At 37.7% G+C, this 17,800-nt stretch overlaps 1 protein-coding gene across 7 annotated transcripts in view; it reads left to right on the plus strand.

Moving 5' to 3' along the window:
• CXHXorf58 (chromosome X CXorf58 homolog) overlaps window positions 1-17,800 on the plus strand; it is a 63,636-nt gene that overhangs the window by 15,851 nt on the left and 29,985 nt on the right. For 3 of the 7 annotated variants that reach the window (XM_044763620.2, XM_014867887.3, XM_014867888.3), the window contains 3 exons: window positions 388-617; window positions 3,528-3,690; window positions 4,515-7,470. In XM_044763620.2, coding sequence (XP_044619555.1) covers window positions 388-617; window positions 3,528-3,690; window positions 4,515-4,691 — 570 coding nt within the window. In that variant the 3' untranslated portion in view covers window positions 4,692-7,470. The other 4 variants (XM_070503061.1, XM_070503060.1, XM_070503059.1 and 1 more) reach the window with 4 other exon arrangements.

Consider the following 17,800-nt stretch of genomic DNA (forward strand, 5'->3'; position numbering starts at 1 on the left):
TGCAAATGTCCTCTCAGCCCAAGCATGTCATGAGCAAGCACTAGCAGGTATGCAGATCACATAACTATTTTCGATTTTTAGGCTTATCCTGAGTTTAATTTATCTGAGTTATATTTGCCGTTAAAATGTTTGTGCATTAAATAAATATTTAGTGATTGTGGTACTATGTGCATGATACTGTGTGACAAGGATCTTGCCTTCCAGATAGCTTAAACACTGAGTAGTCAGTAATAAGAGTCATAGAAGAGAGATGCTGATAAAGTTCAGAGATGGGATCAAGGAGTACTTTTTGAATGAAGTGACATTTAAGTAGAACCTTGGGAAATGTGTCTCAAAACATTCTAGAGCACCCACAATCAGTCATTCTTAATTATGTTTTCCATATAGTATTCCAGTCTTCTGGATGAGACCCCTGCATCTTTTGGTGGCAGAAATAACTACTGGCGGAGATTAAACCTCAAAAACATTCCCAAGACAATGATAATATATGACATAGTTGATTATGCAGAGTCTGGAATAATCTCAAACCGTCTACGAAAAGAAATGAAGCATCTGTTAGAGAGACCACAAACAGAAGAGATGCGTCAGCACCAGCTACAGATTGTTTCTGAAATTAGGTAAAAGTGATCTTTCACCAGGGTTACAATACTAGAGGCATTTCTGAAAATATTCACATTCTGCCAAATAGCTCACTAAAGATAATAATAGGGCATATGGGGAAAATAGGGTTGGGGCAGATTACTCAAAACTTAGGCAACTTTGTAAACAGAGCACTAACAGAAAGGACAGTTGGTACCTGGGGAGATAACTTGTATCACCAGACAGGCAGCTCAGGATGGCTGGAGGCCACCACAACAAATGTAAAAAATGTGCAACAATAGAGTGGAAATGCTAGCAACTCTTTAATTAGAGCAAATAGTGGGCACCGAGACAGTGCAGATGGAAGTGGAGCCCTGGGCCAGTGTGGTTGCCTTTTAAGTGGACATGAGAGGCAATACGACCTGACAAGAACCAAGAACCACCTAAGGCGAGGAGTAAGGTGGAGGACAGTATGGGTGGATTGTTGGACGGGGTGCCTCTCTGGAGAGAGAGCCCTGGGTGCAGGTGCTAATTTTTGTTTTCATAAGTACAACCAAAAGGGTTCCTGTTGCCCATGCCGCACAGAGCTGAGGACTTTTTCTTGCTGAAGGTTATAATTCTACTCTTGCTATTCTGGCTTCCCTTGCCGAGGATAAATTGCGTGTAAATTACAGTGACATTATTCCCTTCTTTACCAACAGCATGTGAGCCAATTCACATTATAGAAACACATGTTGTAGCAAAATAGACTGTATTATGATCTGAAACAACATGGACAGAATGTGACTGCTTCAATTATTTTCCTTTTTTCTTTCTATTATCAAGTCTCACCTAGCCTATCTTATTTACAAATTAAGCTTTTTTTTCTCAAGAAAAAAAGATAATAAGACTGAAGAGGACCTATCGGTAGTCACTTTTCACATGGTCATATTTTGAAATGAAAAATACTCCTTTAGTACCTGAGGAAGACACTGATGATCCACCGTCAAGCAAACATACTGGGTATTTTTTGAGAGTAAAGATGAGTGGTGCTGACCCACTGACATAATTTAGTCCATTTATTTTATGATCGAGGCTATACATTTGCCAGACAGATGGCCTGGTGTAGGGTGCAGTCTGTCATCATGAAAAAGATTTTCTCTAACTCATCCGTATAAGCACTGAATATAGAACTTAAACTGTTACCACCAAGGTCAAACGAATGATGTAATTTTCTCTGCCATCATGTATAACCCTAGGCTCCCTGCTATTTGGACTCATGCTACTATTTATCCAAGAATGAGTCACTTAAAAGCCAAATAAGTAGCCAAATTCTAAATCTATTGAAGAGGGAAAAGTACTTTTTTAAAGGCTTCTTTGAATTCAGCTTAGTTTGGGATCTCCCAGAAGCAAACCCTGAGGCAAGGATTTGAGTACGAGTAGTTTGTTTGGGAGGTGATTCCTGGAACCACTAATGAAAGGGGATGGAGAAGTGAAACAGGGAAAGGTAGGCAGCCATAACAGTGTGTGTTAATGAACAGGTTACTACTGTGGGTAACTGGAGCTTATTTCCTCCTGGAAATGTCTGAGCCAGTGTAGAACATGCAGCTCAAGTTATCCCGCAGGGGCAAGGGAGTTGGGATATTTATACATCAACACCCATCAGTCATTGGTTAAGTGTTGCTTAGGAGGGGAGATATTAATTCTTGAGACCTTCCCCACACATGGGCTCTTGTTTTCACAAGAACACTCTCAGGCTGAGTGAGGGCAATGCTGGCAGTTGTGATCCCAACATGGATAAAAACAGCTTGTTTTTTTCAGCCATTATGAAATTTAATACTTCTTTGGGTTAGTATATGGTATTAAAAAAAAGATTTGGGGCTGGCCCAGTGGCATAGTAGTTAAGTTCTCATGCTCCACTTCAGTGGCCTGGGGTTCGCAAGTTTGGATCCTGGGTGGAGATCTAGCACTGCTTGTCAAGCCGTGCTGTGGCAGCATCCCACACAAAATAGAGGAAGATAGCACAGATGTTAGCTCAGCGACAATCTTCCTTAAGCAGAAAGAGGAGGATTAGCAATGGATGTTAGCTCAGGGCCAGTCTTCCTCACACACACAAAAAAAGATTCAGGGGGCCGGCCCCATGGCCAAGTGGTTACGTTTGTGCACTCCACTTTGGCAGCTCAGGGTTCACCAGTTCAGATCCTGGGCACAGACCTACACACTGCTCATCAAGCCATGCTGTGGCAGCATGGCACATAGAAGAACGAGAAGGACTTATAATTAGGATATACAACCATGTACTGGGGCTTTGGGGTGACAAAAAAAGAGGAAGATTGGCAACAGATGTTAGCTCAGGGCCAATCTTCCTCACCAAAAAGCACACCTTAAAAAAGAAAAGATTCTGGGGCCGGCCTAGTGGCCCAGCGGTTAAGTTCGCACGTTCTGCTTCGACGGCCCGGGGTTTGCCGGTTCGGATCCTGGTGCAGACATGGCACCGCTTGGCAAGCCATGCTGTGGTAGGCGTCCCACATAGAAAGTAGAGGAAGATGGGTACAGATGTTAGCTCAGGGCCAGTCTTCCTCAACAAAAAGAGGAGGATTGGCAGCAGTTAGCTCAGGGCTAATCTTCCTCAAAATAAATAAATTAATTAATTAAAAAAAAAACGATTCAAATGGCTACTACACAGTATTTTCCAAGAAAACTGATTTTAAATTGATGCCACATCTTATCATTTTTATCATCATTGCCATTAATGTCATCATCTCTACACCTTCTTAAGTGGCAGTAAAGAACTCTGCTATGTAACCCAAGCAGAAATGATAACTTTGGCCTAAAAACTTACGTGTAATATTGCTCCAAGTACTGAGGTCTTTGATTGATAGAGGATGCTTTAGTAAAATTTGGAACTTTCTTTACATTCAAATTTTACTTTGTGCAGTTTTTCTGTCTATAATACAAATATTTTCTAGGTGCCCTTCATCCTTCTCAAGTATTCAACCTTTGTATCGGCCCTACCAACAGCAAAGTCAAATTAGACATCTAGGTCGTCGATCCAAGCAAGCTAAAATGAAAGTTGAAAAAATGAGAAAAGCTTCTAAGATGGCTAAAGAAAAAAGTGCTTCTACGGGGACTGTAAGTTAACTTGTACTGAATTCATCATTTTGGCCAATATTCAAACTGTAAGGAATTCTACTTCTGTAAGTGGAATTTTCCTAATCTACAATAGTTCAATCAAGGCTGAAACACCTTTGGTATATACATTGAATAGTATAAAACTACATTCCTTTTGGTAACACATATTTAAAAAATTCTTAAGCAATGTGAGTAGCTATTCTGATAAATACCAGCTGTTTTGGCTCCGCGTTAGCATGAATTGGCAAAAAACCCTGTTGTCTGTATGTTGACACTGTTGATTCAGCACATCTCTAATGGTGCTTTTCTCAAAATGGAAGTCATTTCTTCCCCCCCCCCCCAAATATTGGCACCTGAGCTAACAACTGTTGCCAATCTTTTTTTTTTCTGCTTTTTCTCCCCAAATCCCACTAGTATATACTTTTATATGTTTTTAGTTGTGGGTCCTTCTAGTTGTTGCATGTAGGACACTGCTGCAACACGGCCTGATGAGTGGTGCCATGTCCGCGCCCTGGATCCCAACCGGCGAAACCCTGGGCTGCCGAAGTGGAGTGCATGAATTCAACCACTCGGCCACGGGGCCGGCCCCTGGAAGTCATTTCTATCTAAGCTTATTAAAAGCTGTATGCTGTGTAAAGTCTGCCTCAGTATACTCTTACATTGTAGGAATGTTTACAATGAACATGTATTACTTTGTAATTTTTAAAAGATCTGCTATAAATTTTTTTGAGATGAAGCTAAGTATAAACAGTCAAATGTAAAAACATAAAGTAATAAAAAGCAAATATAAAGCACTTTCCACTTTTATTTATAATTCTACCTAGGAACTGCAAATGGACACACCAGGTACAAAGCAACAAAAGACGATCATCTTCTCTACCCCATCTTTTGACATTGTGAAAATTAATGAAGTCATATCAGATGACAAATTGGAAAAAGAAGAAAAGGAATTATTTGCCTGGTGTCAAGACTTGTGTATTAATAATTCTCTATCATATTAATGCACAGCTAATTGACAGGAAACCAACTTATTTAACACTCTGCTTGTCTGTCTATAAATGATGAGTATGAGTATTAAAGGAAAACAAAATATAAACAAGCCCTCAGTATGCTCTCTTAACTAAATGTGTGACAGATTTTTAAGCCCTTTATGTGTTACTGTAGGTACAAATATTTTTACTGACAGAATTTTAGTCTGAATAAATTATTTCAACTAGTTGCCCTCGAACTAACCATATACAGTTTTCTTCAAGAAATGATGAGTAAATTAGTCCCTGGAACGTTTATTCAGTTTTGATTTTCCTTCATTTTAAAAATATCTGAACAGGCTGTGCTTAGCATAAATATTAGAATTCACAGAATAAAAGGCTGCTCTTGAGTCAGCCTCCAGTGTCTTGTTTTTAGTAGCATGTTGTTCTTACAGGACAGCTTGTGATTGACCTATTCTGAATTATAATAGAAACAATAATGAATTTGCTGCTACAGTAGGCATGACATAGCATAGCTAATCATTATTAAGCATTGTGAGCACCTGGGCAGAATGTTGCATCTGCTTTAATGTTGCACTTTGGATATTTGTCAAGTATAAAGACTGTTTTGAGTAATATTTATCAATTTCCTTTTGAATTGATAAATTCCCATTCCTGATATGGTGGAAATTATTGATATTTTTGTGATCCAGGCTATTAGAGTATATCAAACCTTCCCAGAGGCTGTGATAATTTAACAAAGTACATTATTATTGAACTTTAAAAATATGATTTTTTATTTTGTATAACGTTTAAAATGTGGAGATTGATTGCTCATTTAACTCAGGCAAGGCGGCCTATAAATGGATCTCATCCTCTGCTAAAAGACTCTTTTAAGTGATAAAGAATATTGGAGTAAATGTGTATGATTCCCACTAGAATATGTTTAACATAAATGTGTACTCTTCAATATTAATATATCCTCACTTGATATCCAAAAACAGGCTGGATAGTCTCCTTGTTTTCAGAGCTTGTACTGGACACTGGTTGAATAGAAAACACATATTTGTCCTCATGAATCACGCATATTCTCATCCATTAAATTGGAAAGCAGTCCTTCATCCAATCAAATGCATATCAGATTCAGTTCATCCATATATGTGCAATAATAAAGGTAAGGAAGATTTCAGGTAACAAGATGAAGGAAAAGGACAAAGGAAGGACAGACTCTTTATGTTTAAGGGCACCCACGTCTCATATTTCATTAGCTATGACTTAATCCCATCGTAATGCCTAGCTACAAGGGAGGCTGGGAAATATGCTCTTGTTTTGGGCAGTTAGGTACCCAAGTAAACCTCTGTTATAAAAGAAAGAGATAATGGATATTAAAGCATAACTAGCATCAGCTGCCAGGCAGAGATCATGTCTTCTATTGATTCTTTTAATTTATATTAAACAATGTAACCACATCACAGAAAATCCTTTTAAAAGTAGAATTGGGGCTGGCCCGGTGGCACAGTGGTTAAGTTTGCATGTTCCACTTTGGTGGCCCAGGGTTCACCGGTTCGGATCCCAGGTGCAGACATGGCACCGCTTGGCAAGCCATGCTGTGGTAGGCATCCCACATAGAAAGTAGAGGAAGATGGGCACAGATGTTAGCTCATGGCCGGTCTTCCTCAGCAAAAAGAGGAGGGTTGGCAGCAGATGTTAGCTCAGGGCTAATCTTCCTTAAAAAAAAAAGTAGAATTACACATAATCTCATCATTATAATATAACAACTTTTCATTTGCTTCTATCTTTATAATCTGTCTAAATGCACACATATTTTCACATGGCTTTAATCATAAGTGACATATAGATTTAAAATTTTCACTTTAATGTTATATCTTAAACACAGTCCATTTAAAAAAATAATTTTTAATGGCCACATGATAGCCCAGTGGGTTAATGAGGCATAATTTACTTAACCATACCCGTATCATTGGATATTTCAGTGATTCTAATTTTTCACTATTGTAAGTAATTAACACTAGAGTGGACATCTTCATACACGGTCTTCTTTCTTTTGGTTATCTTTCTGTCATTTATTTTTTAACCTGATTGGCCTGCAATCAGAGAACATGATTTGTGTGGTGCTGATTCTGGGAAACTTGTTGAGACTGGCTTTGTATAGCCAAATATGTGGTCAGTTTTCATGTATGTTTCTTGTACTCTTAAGAAAAATGTGCATTCTCTGTAGTTGGATTCAAGATTCTATACATGTCCTTTTGATCAAGCTTGTTAATTGTATTGTTCGTATTTTCTGTATTCTACTAATTTTTGGTCATGTGACATCAATTACTGAGAAAGGTATATGTTATATCCTACTATGGTGGTGGACTTGTTAGTTTCTCTTCATAATTCTGTCAGTTTTTGCTGTATGTTATTTGAAGATATCATTGGGTACATATATAACTTCAGAATTAGTGTCTCTTCCTGGTGAATTGAATTTGTTATCATTATGTCATTACTATATTTATTCCTAATAGTGCATTTTTGCCTTGAAGGCTATTTGGTCCAGTAGGAACAGAGCCACTCTAACTTTTTTCTGGTTAGTGTCTGCCTGGCATATCCTTTCCCATCTTTTCTTCTTTTCAACCTTTTTATGTGTCAGAGACTGGGTAAATGCTCAGTCCTACATTTCCCTACTCTTTTTGCGGTTATGTTGAGACCACCAGAGGAATGTGGGCAGAAGTGATGTATGCCACTTCTAGGTTTGGCCCCTAAAATGTCATACATGGTCTTTGATGTGCTCTCTCCCCTGTTCACATGGCTCAAGGCAAACAACTCCAAGATGGTAGAACTAGGATTGAAGGATCCCGGATTCTTTTGTCATTGATTGAAGGAGCAACAGCCAGAGCAGCAGCCCGACCTGATGAACTGTGATGTGAGCAAGAAATAAAGTTTGTTGTGTTAAGCCCCAACAGTCATAGGGGTTGTTTGTTACAGCAGCTAACATTAATTATTCTGATATACCATGTCTTTGTGTTTTAGGTTTTCTCTAGGACACAGCAAATATCTGGAATGTTTAGTTTTGTTTTAATCCAATCTGAGGATATCTTTCTTTTGACTGGTGAGTTTAGACCATTTATACTTTGTTGTGATTTTAATTAATTGTTGATATATGGAATTATCTTTACCATTTTATTTTGTGCTGTCTGTCCTGCTTTTTCTATGTCTTTCCCCCCCTTTCCTGTTTTCTTTTAGATTGTTCTTTTGATTCCACATGTCCCCCTCTATTGTTTTGCAAGTTATACACTCTATTTCTATTCTTAGTGATTACTCTTAAATTTTAGCATGTGTACTTAAAGTCTAAATCAATATCTCCATCCCCCTCTCAAACTATCCAAGGGCCTTAAAATGCTAATCACCATCCTCTTGTCTTAAAAATTATTGTTATCCAATATTTTAGCACCATCTTGTTTTTAACCTCCAAATTAGACATTATTGTTGTTTTATGAATCTCAGACTTTCCTTCTGGGATCGTTTTTCTTTATCCTGATGTATACTCCTAAAAGCTCCTTTAATGAGCATCTTTTGGTGATAACTCTTTCAGTTTTTGGTTTTCTGAAAATGTCCTCATTTCACCCATATTCTTAAATACAAACTTTAAGTAGGTGTTAAATTCTGCCTTGCCAGTGGTTTTCTCTCAGCAATCTGAAGTCATTGTCCCACCGTTGCTGCTAGTCTAGTTGTTGTTCCTTTTAGCTTCTCTCTTTTCTCTCTGGAAGCTTTTAAGATTTTCTCTTTGTATTTTGTGCTCTTCAGGTATACTGAAGATGATTGACCTTCCCACATTGTCTCTCTTCTATCTCCATTTCGTTTCACCTTACTGTCCTTTGAGAGTCTGGCTTTATGCAGAGGTCTCAGTTCCAATTCCCTACCTTCCCTGAGCCCAAGATCCTGTCTCCACACATATGAGATCATTAAAACCCAAGACTTTAGGTTCCTGGGAGTCATGAATGTGCTCGTGGTCATCAGCCATTTCCCAGGCTGGTTTGTAGCTCCTTCTTTATTTTCACCCCTGAGGATTTTACTTCTTACAAACTCAACTCTACCTTTTAAAAGATGGGTTTTTTTGTATTTTATCTAGGGTTTCTATGGTTTTTGCAGTGGGATGGTTTTTCAGAATAATTAGTCTACCATTTTCTCATAAATGAAAGTCCACATTGTCACTTCATTCTGTTGAATTATATCCTTACATCTTCAGAGTGAGTGGTACTACTTACTGCACCAGAGATTTTAAACATTTTTATAGCTATTCATATGCATTATCACATTGCTTTCTGGCCATTCTCCTTTTGAGTGGTGAGTACTGTACTGACATTTGCTTGTCCACTTCATGGAGGCAGAGTGGTATCATAGAGTATGAATCAGCCAAATCTGTTTCTCTCTCTCCCTACCCCATCTCTTTCTATCCCTCCACTATTCAGATGTACAGTCATGCACCACATAATAATGTTTCAGTCAAAGACAGACTGCATAAATGACAGTGGTCCCATAAGATCAGTGTCATATACCCTAGGTGTGTAGTAGGTTATACCATCTAGGTTTGTGTAAGTGCACTCTATGATGTTCACACAGCGATGAAATCGCCTAACAACACATTTCTCAGAACATATCCCCGTTGTTAAGCAAGGCATGACTGTATAGAGATTAGAGAAATTCTTTCCCTTAAAGGTTTTGTTGTGGTTTGAGATGCGACAGAATTAAGAAAGAAGGCACCAATGGAAGAGGAGATAATGAAGATACATGTAGAAGACCTTCTGGCTAAAAATGCTGACTTGAATATCTGTCTTAATCTCTGCCCCCATCAAGCCCTTCTAAAATAACAGTAAAGAGATTTTTTTTTAAGGCATGAACCTTCAATGATAAAGAGAGATCAGGGAAAACAGTAGCAAAATTTTGTCAGTTGGAAAACTTATGAGTGGTAGTTGATGTACCAGATCTGAGAAAACACTATCTTAAACTGGCCTTGCGGAAAGCTAAGAAGCAAACCAGCTTACACAGTGGGACCCCCGGAAGACTGAAGAATTGGCAACAGCAAACAGGTTATGTTTGGAAGTGAGAGGCGAAGGGGAAGGAATTCACTTAAAATCTGTTTAAGAAGCAATTAGAACACCAAATCCCTTCCCACTGTTGTGGGTTGAATTGTGTCTCGTCCTGTCCTCCGGAAAAGATAGGTTGAAGTCCTAACCCCCAGTACTTCAGAAAGTGACTTTATTTGGAAATAGAGTTGTTACAGATGTAATTAGTTAAGATGAGATCATACTAGTGTAGGGTGGGCCCCTAATCCAATAGGACTGGTGTCTTTATAAAAAGACAGCCATGTAAAGACAGAATCAGTTCAAAGAATTGAAACAGTTGCCTCTAAGGATCAAAAACTGGGGGAAAGAGGAACAGGAGTCTAGTGGACTTTATAACGATCATTGTAGGGGCCAGCCCCATGGCGCAGTGGTTAAGTTCGCATATTCCGCTTCTCGGTGGCCTGGGGTTCGCCAGTTCGGATCCTGGGTGCGGACATGGTACCACTTGGCAAAAAGCCATGCTGTGGTAGGCGTCCCACGTATAAAGTAGAGGAAGATGGGCATGGATGTTAGCTCAGGGCCAGTCTTCCTCGGCAAAAAAAAAAAGAGGAGGATTGGCAGTAGTTAGCTCAGGGCTAACCTTCCTCAAAAAAAAAAGCAATCATTGTAGAACTATTTGACTTTTAAAACTATGCAAGTATGTGTTTGATTTTAAAAACTAAATTTTTAAAAAATATAAGAAAGCAGGAGAATTGTTGGGATGCAGATAGGAGTGTGCTGGAGCAGCTCATACTTAGCTTGCTCAAGCTGGTTGTTAAATTTCCAGGAATTTTGTGAGCCAGTTGTTAAATACAGACATTGTTAGAAATTAAATTGTATAAATTTACGATTAAGTAAACTATTATATTAAAAGCACAGTTAGTTACTCAAAATTCATCACTTCCTAATTATTTTACTACATTTTACTATTATCTATAATATTGATGTTATTTATATCTATTGTATCTGTCTGTAGAGATGCTATATTATGGTGTGCTACTGGACACTTCTCAACTCGGTCATGATATCAAATTCGTAACTTGAAAATATATGCATTTCTTGTTGTTTATGTCTTAAACTTTTTATTTTTAAGTATAACACATCTATAGAAAACCATATAAAACAAATATACAATGGGCCGGTCCTGTAGTGGAATGGTTGGGTTCAGTGTGCTCTGTTTCAGTGGCCCAGGTTCGTGGGTTCAGATCCCGAGCATGGAACTACACCACTCATCAGCCATGCTGTGGTGGCAACCTACATGCAAAATAGAGGAAGATTGGCACAGATGTTAGCTCAGGGCGAATCTTCCTCAGCAAAACAAAAACAAAAACACAACATATACAGTTTAATGAATTATTATAAGGCAAGACACCTTTGTAACTACCATCCATGTCAGAAAAAGAACCATGGCTGACCACTCCAGAAGCCCTCCACCTGCTCCCCTTCTCCTAAGGATAACCATACTTTCTGACTTTTACGATAATCACTTCATTACTTTATAGTTTCATCACGTGAACATGTATCCATAAACACTATGGTTTAATTTCACCTATTACTTTTATATGGCTTTTACCTCTTTTTAGTCTGTAGGTTCCCCATTCACCTCTTTTTATTCCCCTTACAATTGGTTGGCAAAACTGGATCGTTGATCTGTAGCATCTTCCAGGATATGGATTTTGCTGATTGAATTCCTATGGGGTAGCTTAACACATTCTTCTGCCCTCTGTATTTCCCATAAATTGCTAGGTGGATCTAGAGACTCATTTTTTATTATTAACAACAACAAAAGTACTAATTCAGCAAATTTATATTGAACATTTATTACATGCCTAAATGGGATGCTATAAAAATACGAAGTAATTTTTAAGGACTTTCATTAATTTCAGGCAACTGACAGAACCTTCTTGAGGGACAGTTTGTTATAGTTCACTCTATAGCATTAGCTTGGTTGCCAACTCAGAAGGCATCTCCAAAAGTGTTAGGCCTTATGTGTGAAATATATATTAACTGACAAGGGGACTCCTGATAATAGCATAGAAATACTGCAGCAATGCCTTCCTGGAGAAATTATTCACTGCATAACCACTTGTACAGAAACCTGTTTTTCAAAGCCAGTTTTAACAATGGTGCATTTACCAAGCACCACTGACAGTCACTGCAAATTTCATAGAAACAGTTTGTAGGAACTCAGCAATAAAAGATTCTTAAAAAGAGGAGGAGGAAATTTCATTACGTATTTCTAAATAATCAGAAACTTAAGTTAAAAAAAGGACACCGAATAATAAGATTCTATAACTTGATGCTCTCTGTAACTTTTTCCTATGATGAATCAAGAATAGTTTCCCTAACTAATGCTAATTATTTCTAGAATAATATTGACAACTTGAAAAAATGTTGATTTGCTTAAAATCAAACGTCAAGGCTTCCTATTCATGGACAGTACTTGGCTAAATTATTTTAAATGTGGTTTAATTTAAAATACTTTCGTCGCGAGGCCAGCCCAGTGGTGCAGCAGTTAAGTGCGCATGTCTGCTTTGGCGGCCTGGGGTTGGGCAGTTCAGATCCCGGGTGTGGACATGGCACCACTCATCAAGCTATGCTGTGGTAGGCGTCCCACATATAAAGTAGAGGAACGGGCCGGCCGGTGGCGCAGCGGTTAAGTTCGCACATTCCGCTTCTCAGCGGCCCGGGGTTTGCCGGTCGGATCCTGGGTGTGGACATGGCACCGCTTGGCACACCATGCTGTGGTAGGCGTCCCATAGAAAGTAGACGAAGATGGGCACGATGTTAGCTCAGGGCCAGGCTTCCTCAGCAAAAAGAGGAGGATTGGCAGCAGTTAGCTCAGGGCTAATCTTCCTCAAAAATAAATAAATAAAGTAGAGGAAGATGGGCATGGATTTTAGCTCAGGGCTAGTCTCAGCAAAAAGAGGAGGATTGTCAGATGTTAGCTCAGGGCTGATCTTCCTCAAAAAAAAGAAAAAGAAAAGAAAAGAAAATACTTTTGTGACTTATTTTCATAGTACTAGTGAATGTTTTATGTTATATATATTATGTTTATAAAATTAATGAAGTTTTAGTAATGAGAACTTACTTCACCTCTACTATTAAATCTTTGCTTGGAAGTAGGTGAGATGCTCAGATTTGTGGACCAGAAAGATATGAAAAAATAAAGATTGCCCAAAAACCAAAAATTTTCAACCCTACTCTATAAATTTACAGTATTATATTCAGCTATGATTCATAGAAATGACATTAACTTTAAAATATTCATGTGTATCATTTTTTAAAGTTCTCCAAGAGTAAGTCATTTCCTTCTGTATTTTTGGAAAAGTGAATATTCATTTCTCCCTGGTAATATTAAATTATGACAATCTTTGGCATTAAAATTAACCTGTCAAATTATATTCTCCAAAATTCTTCAACATTTGCAGAGATATGAGAAACTTATAAAAGTGAAAACATCAAGATATGATGGTTATGGACTAGACTAAAAAGATAATTACCAAAAATTATACCATTCCATCATGGAATATTAAGAAAGAATCAAACACAACCTGAGCTTATTTTGGATCAATAATTATTATGGGTTTCTATAAATAAAAAGCCTCCAGTGTTAAAAGATGTTGGATCAGCATTTCCGGAAATCTGTGACTAATGCCATTATACTATCTGTCCTAGGGAGTTTTATTATGACATCATCTCTTGAGAAACTTTAAATATTAATCCATAGGTTATTCTCAGCATACGATCCATTACTTTTTTTCTCATTCAGAGTACTTTCTCATTTAGCACAAATAATTTAATGTAATTCCTTTAACATGCTAAAGAAAATAGGATCAGATGATAATATTCAGGTTTGCATTAATTTAAAGTGAATAAAAATGCTCTATGCAAAGACTGTGCATTGCCAGTCCCTTTTTGCCTTCACAGATTATTTCTGAAGGCACAGCATCAAAGGAATATTATTTTTGACAAGAATTTTAGTGTCGCCCTCAGGAATATAGTTTGAGTAATTTTGGAATAAATTAAATCATGATATTCATATTTTCCTTCTAAAATCATACAAATCTTTCTCTGGAAAGTAATTTCTCTCTCTGTCTCCAAAATGTGATTCCCTCCCCAGCTGTGGCAGGTGCTGTGGACGCGCTGCCCAAATACCCTCACCTTTACCACTTCAGTGCATGCAACCCTACTTCCAACCTACTAGCCCTCACCACATTTTTTTTATTCATAAAATTCTGTATTCATATTTAATGGCATCGTTAGGAAGACACTGCAATGTACTAATGGGAAACAACTTTTTAAATTTAAACCTGGGAAAATGTGATTTTGTAAATTGTCAGTATAGAGAGACAAAGAACCGCACACACAAAAAAACGAGTGGGTTAAAGGACAAATGCAAAACCTGGAAAAGGAATAAATATTGGGACCAACAGGTAAAACTGTTGCTTTTGGTTTTGTTTTTTGGTAAGCAGAGTGACTTTGTTTGTTTAGGGTATTCTGCCACTGGAGCCCACTGCCACTGGTTTTTAAGCAGCAGGCGAGAAGTGCCAGGGAATTAATGCCCTTGAGGAGTGGTGCTCACTCAATGCCTGAAAGAAGTTGGTGGTTAAATATTCCAGCTCCTTCTGTCTTTGGTAGAATAACTGAGGTGTGTGTGTATTTTATACTGGTTCTCAGAGTTTCCCCAGCACAGTTAGGTTCCAGTCACCCACAGTGGTAACAGACTTAATAACATACTCTGTTGGCTGCCTTGCCTTCCTTGTCTTACTTCCTTAGTAACTTCCTCATTCTCCTACTGAGGTTTTTGTTTGTTTCTTTTTGTACCTTCTAAATAAACTACTTGCACTCGAATCCTTGCCTCAGAGTCAGATTCTGGGGAAAACCAACCTAAGACTCACCAGCCCTTACTGCTTTGGTTCATTCTTTCCTCAACATTTGAATTTATTTGTCATTTCCTGGTTTTATAGTGCAATGAAGAGAGCAAATATCAACTTTGTTATGAAATGACTTTTCAGCTCCTTCTGAGCATGCTATCTTCTTTTTACTCTGTGTCAAGAATAGTCATTTTAGAGCCAGCCCTGATGGCCTAGTGGTTAAAGTTTGGCGTGCTCCACTTTGGCAGCCCAGGTTCATTTCCCAGGCATGGAACCACACCACTCGTCTGTCAGTAGCCATGCTGTGGCAGCGGCTCACATAGAAGAACTAGAGGGACTTACAACTAGAGTATACAACTATGTACTGGGGCTTTGGGGAGGGAAAAAAAGAGAGAGGAAGATTGGCAGCAGATGTTAGCTCAGAGCGAATCTTTCCTAGCAAAAAAAAACCAATAATCATTTTAATTCCTTTGCTAATCCTCAAAGGTATAGAAATCTTCTATTGAATCTGGCTACCTGGAGAGAAAAAATGGGGTCTCTGGTGTCTCTCTAGTCAAATCAAGGTCTGGTCAGTACTTGGTGATTTCAGAAGTGTCTTGCAGCTTTAAAATTATATGAGTTTTAGCACTGATTCTGCATAAACTATTCCAGAATATTGAAGAGAAGGGAATACTTCCAAACTCATTTTGAGGACAATATAATACCAAAATCAGACACAAGCAGTACAAAAAAGGAAAACTACAGAACAATATCACTCATGAACACAGAAATCCGCCAAAAAAATTTAGCAAATTGAATCTAGTAATATATAAAAAGAAGTATACACCATGACCAAGTGGAGTTTATTCCAGGATGTAAGGTTCCATATTCAAAAATCAATCAGTGTAATCCATCCTATAAACATGCTAAAGTAGAATAATCACTTGATAGTATAATTGATGCAGAAAAAGCATTTAACAAAATTAAACACTAATTTATAATAAACACTCTGAGCAAATTAGGAATATAGGAGAACTCTCAACTTGATAAAGAGCATCTAAAAAAAACTGTATAGCTAACATCATGCTTAATGGTAGAAGATTGAATGCTTTCCCCCTAAGATCAAGAACAAGGCAAAGACGTCCACCTCACCACTCCTATTCAACATAGTACTAGGAGTCCTAGCCAGTGTAATAAAGCAAGAAAAGGAAATAAGATGCATTCAGATCAGAAAGAAAGAATGAAAACTATCCCTATTTGCAGATGGTGTGATTGTCTACATAGAAAATCCCAAGGAATCTATAAAAAAGCTTGTAGAACTAATGAGTTCAGCAAGGTTTCAGAGTACAAAATAAACACACAAAAATCAACCTATTCCTATACACTAGCAATAAACATGTGGAAATCAAATTAAAAACAATGCCATTCAAAATCACTACCAAAATAAAAACCTAGGTAGGAATCTAAAAAAACCTGTAAAGGATCTGTATACTGAAAATTTTAAATGTTGATGAAAGAAATGAAAGATTTAAATAAATAGACATATTATGTTCATGAATTGGCAGACAGTAAAGATAGCAATTCTCTCCGAATTCATATACGAGTTTAACACAATTCCTATCAAAATTCCAGCAAGGTTTTTTTCTTGTATATATAGACAAGCTTATTCCAAAAGTTATAAGGAAAGGCAAAGGAACTAGAATAGCTAAAACAATTTTGAAAAAGAGAATAAAGTGGGAATAATCACTCTACCTGATGTTGATATACTTTATAGCTACAGTAATAAAGACAGTGTGATATTGGTGGAAGAATAGACACATAGATCAATAGAATAGAATAGAACCCAGAAATAGACCAAAACAAATACGCAAAATTGTTTTTTTTTTTATTTTTCCTGAGGAAGATTCACCTTGAGCTAACATCTGTTGCCAATCTTCCTCTTTTTGTATGTGAGCTGCTGCCACAGCGTGGCCACTGACAGACGGGTGGTGTAGATCTGCACCCAGGAACCAAACCTGGGCCACCAAAGCGGAGCGTGTTGAACTTAACCACTAGGCCACCAGGGCTGGCCCTCAAATTGATGTTTGACACACATGCAAAAGCAGTTCAATGGAGGAAGAATAATCTTTTCAACAAATGGTGCTTGAATAATTGGACATCCATAAGCAAAAAAAAAAAAATTAAGCCTCACCTAGTGTTTCTCATATTTGGAGCTTGCCTCATTCTGATTAATTTTTCATATGCCATGATTATTGCATCCAGTTATCTTTTCGGAAAGGGACATGACTCCTTAAATGTCTAAAAATGTTTACCTTTGCACATGAAGGATAGCTGGAACAGGGGCTGAATTACAGAGTCGCATTCCTTTTCTGGCAGAACTCCATTTTTTCTATCATTTGGTTCCAGACTTGAAGCTCCATGCTAGTTAAATTAATAATACTTAATAACATTTGGGGGGGGTGGGCCAGCCCTGTGGCCGAGTGGTTAAGTTCGCGTGCTCAGCTTCAGAGGCCCAGGGTTTCGCAGGTTCAGACCCTGGGCGCGGACACGGCTCCATTCATCAGGCCGTGTTGAGGTGGCATCCGACATGCCACAACTAGAAGGATCCACAACTAAAATATACAAATATGTACTGGGGAGATTTGGGGAGAAAAAGCAAAAAAAAAAAAAAGATTGGCAACAGTTGTTAGCTCAGGTGCCAATCTTTAGAAAAATAATAATATTTTGGTCAGATTGTGACGAGAGATCAACAATGATAATGGACGAGGCAGTATGATAGAATTTTTTAATTTAAATTTTGTTTTCTTATCTTTCATTTCCTTCCTGACTTTACTAAAACATTTCACATTTTAGCCAAATGTTGAAGTGCATTGACTGAAGAAGTTTAATTCTGCAAGTAAAAAGATGGAAAATTTTCTAAGGAGAAAAATAACTTAGCCTTTTAATTCCTGTTTATCTGCTTCTGGTAACCAGTAAGTGGTGGGTGCCTAGTCAAGCATGACTATGGTTATAATTTTCACATAGAAAATTGAGTCGGGGAAAAATATTCTCAATACACAATACATAGATTTTAATTTTAAAAATTTCAATTGCTTTGTTGAGGTATAGTTGATATACAGTAAATTGCATATATTGAAAGGACAATGTGATAAGTTTTGACATATGTATACACCCATAAAAC

The sequence above is a fragment of the Equus asinus genome, chromosome X, assembly GCF_041296235.1.
Source record: "Equus asinus isolate D_3611 breed Donkey chromosome X, EquAss-T2T_v2, whole genome shotgun sequence".
In the NCBI taxonomy this organism is placed as follows: domain Eukaryota; kingdom Metazoa; phylum Chordata; class Mammalia; order Perissodactyla; family Equidae; genus Equus; species Equus asinus.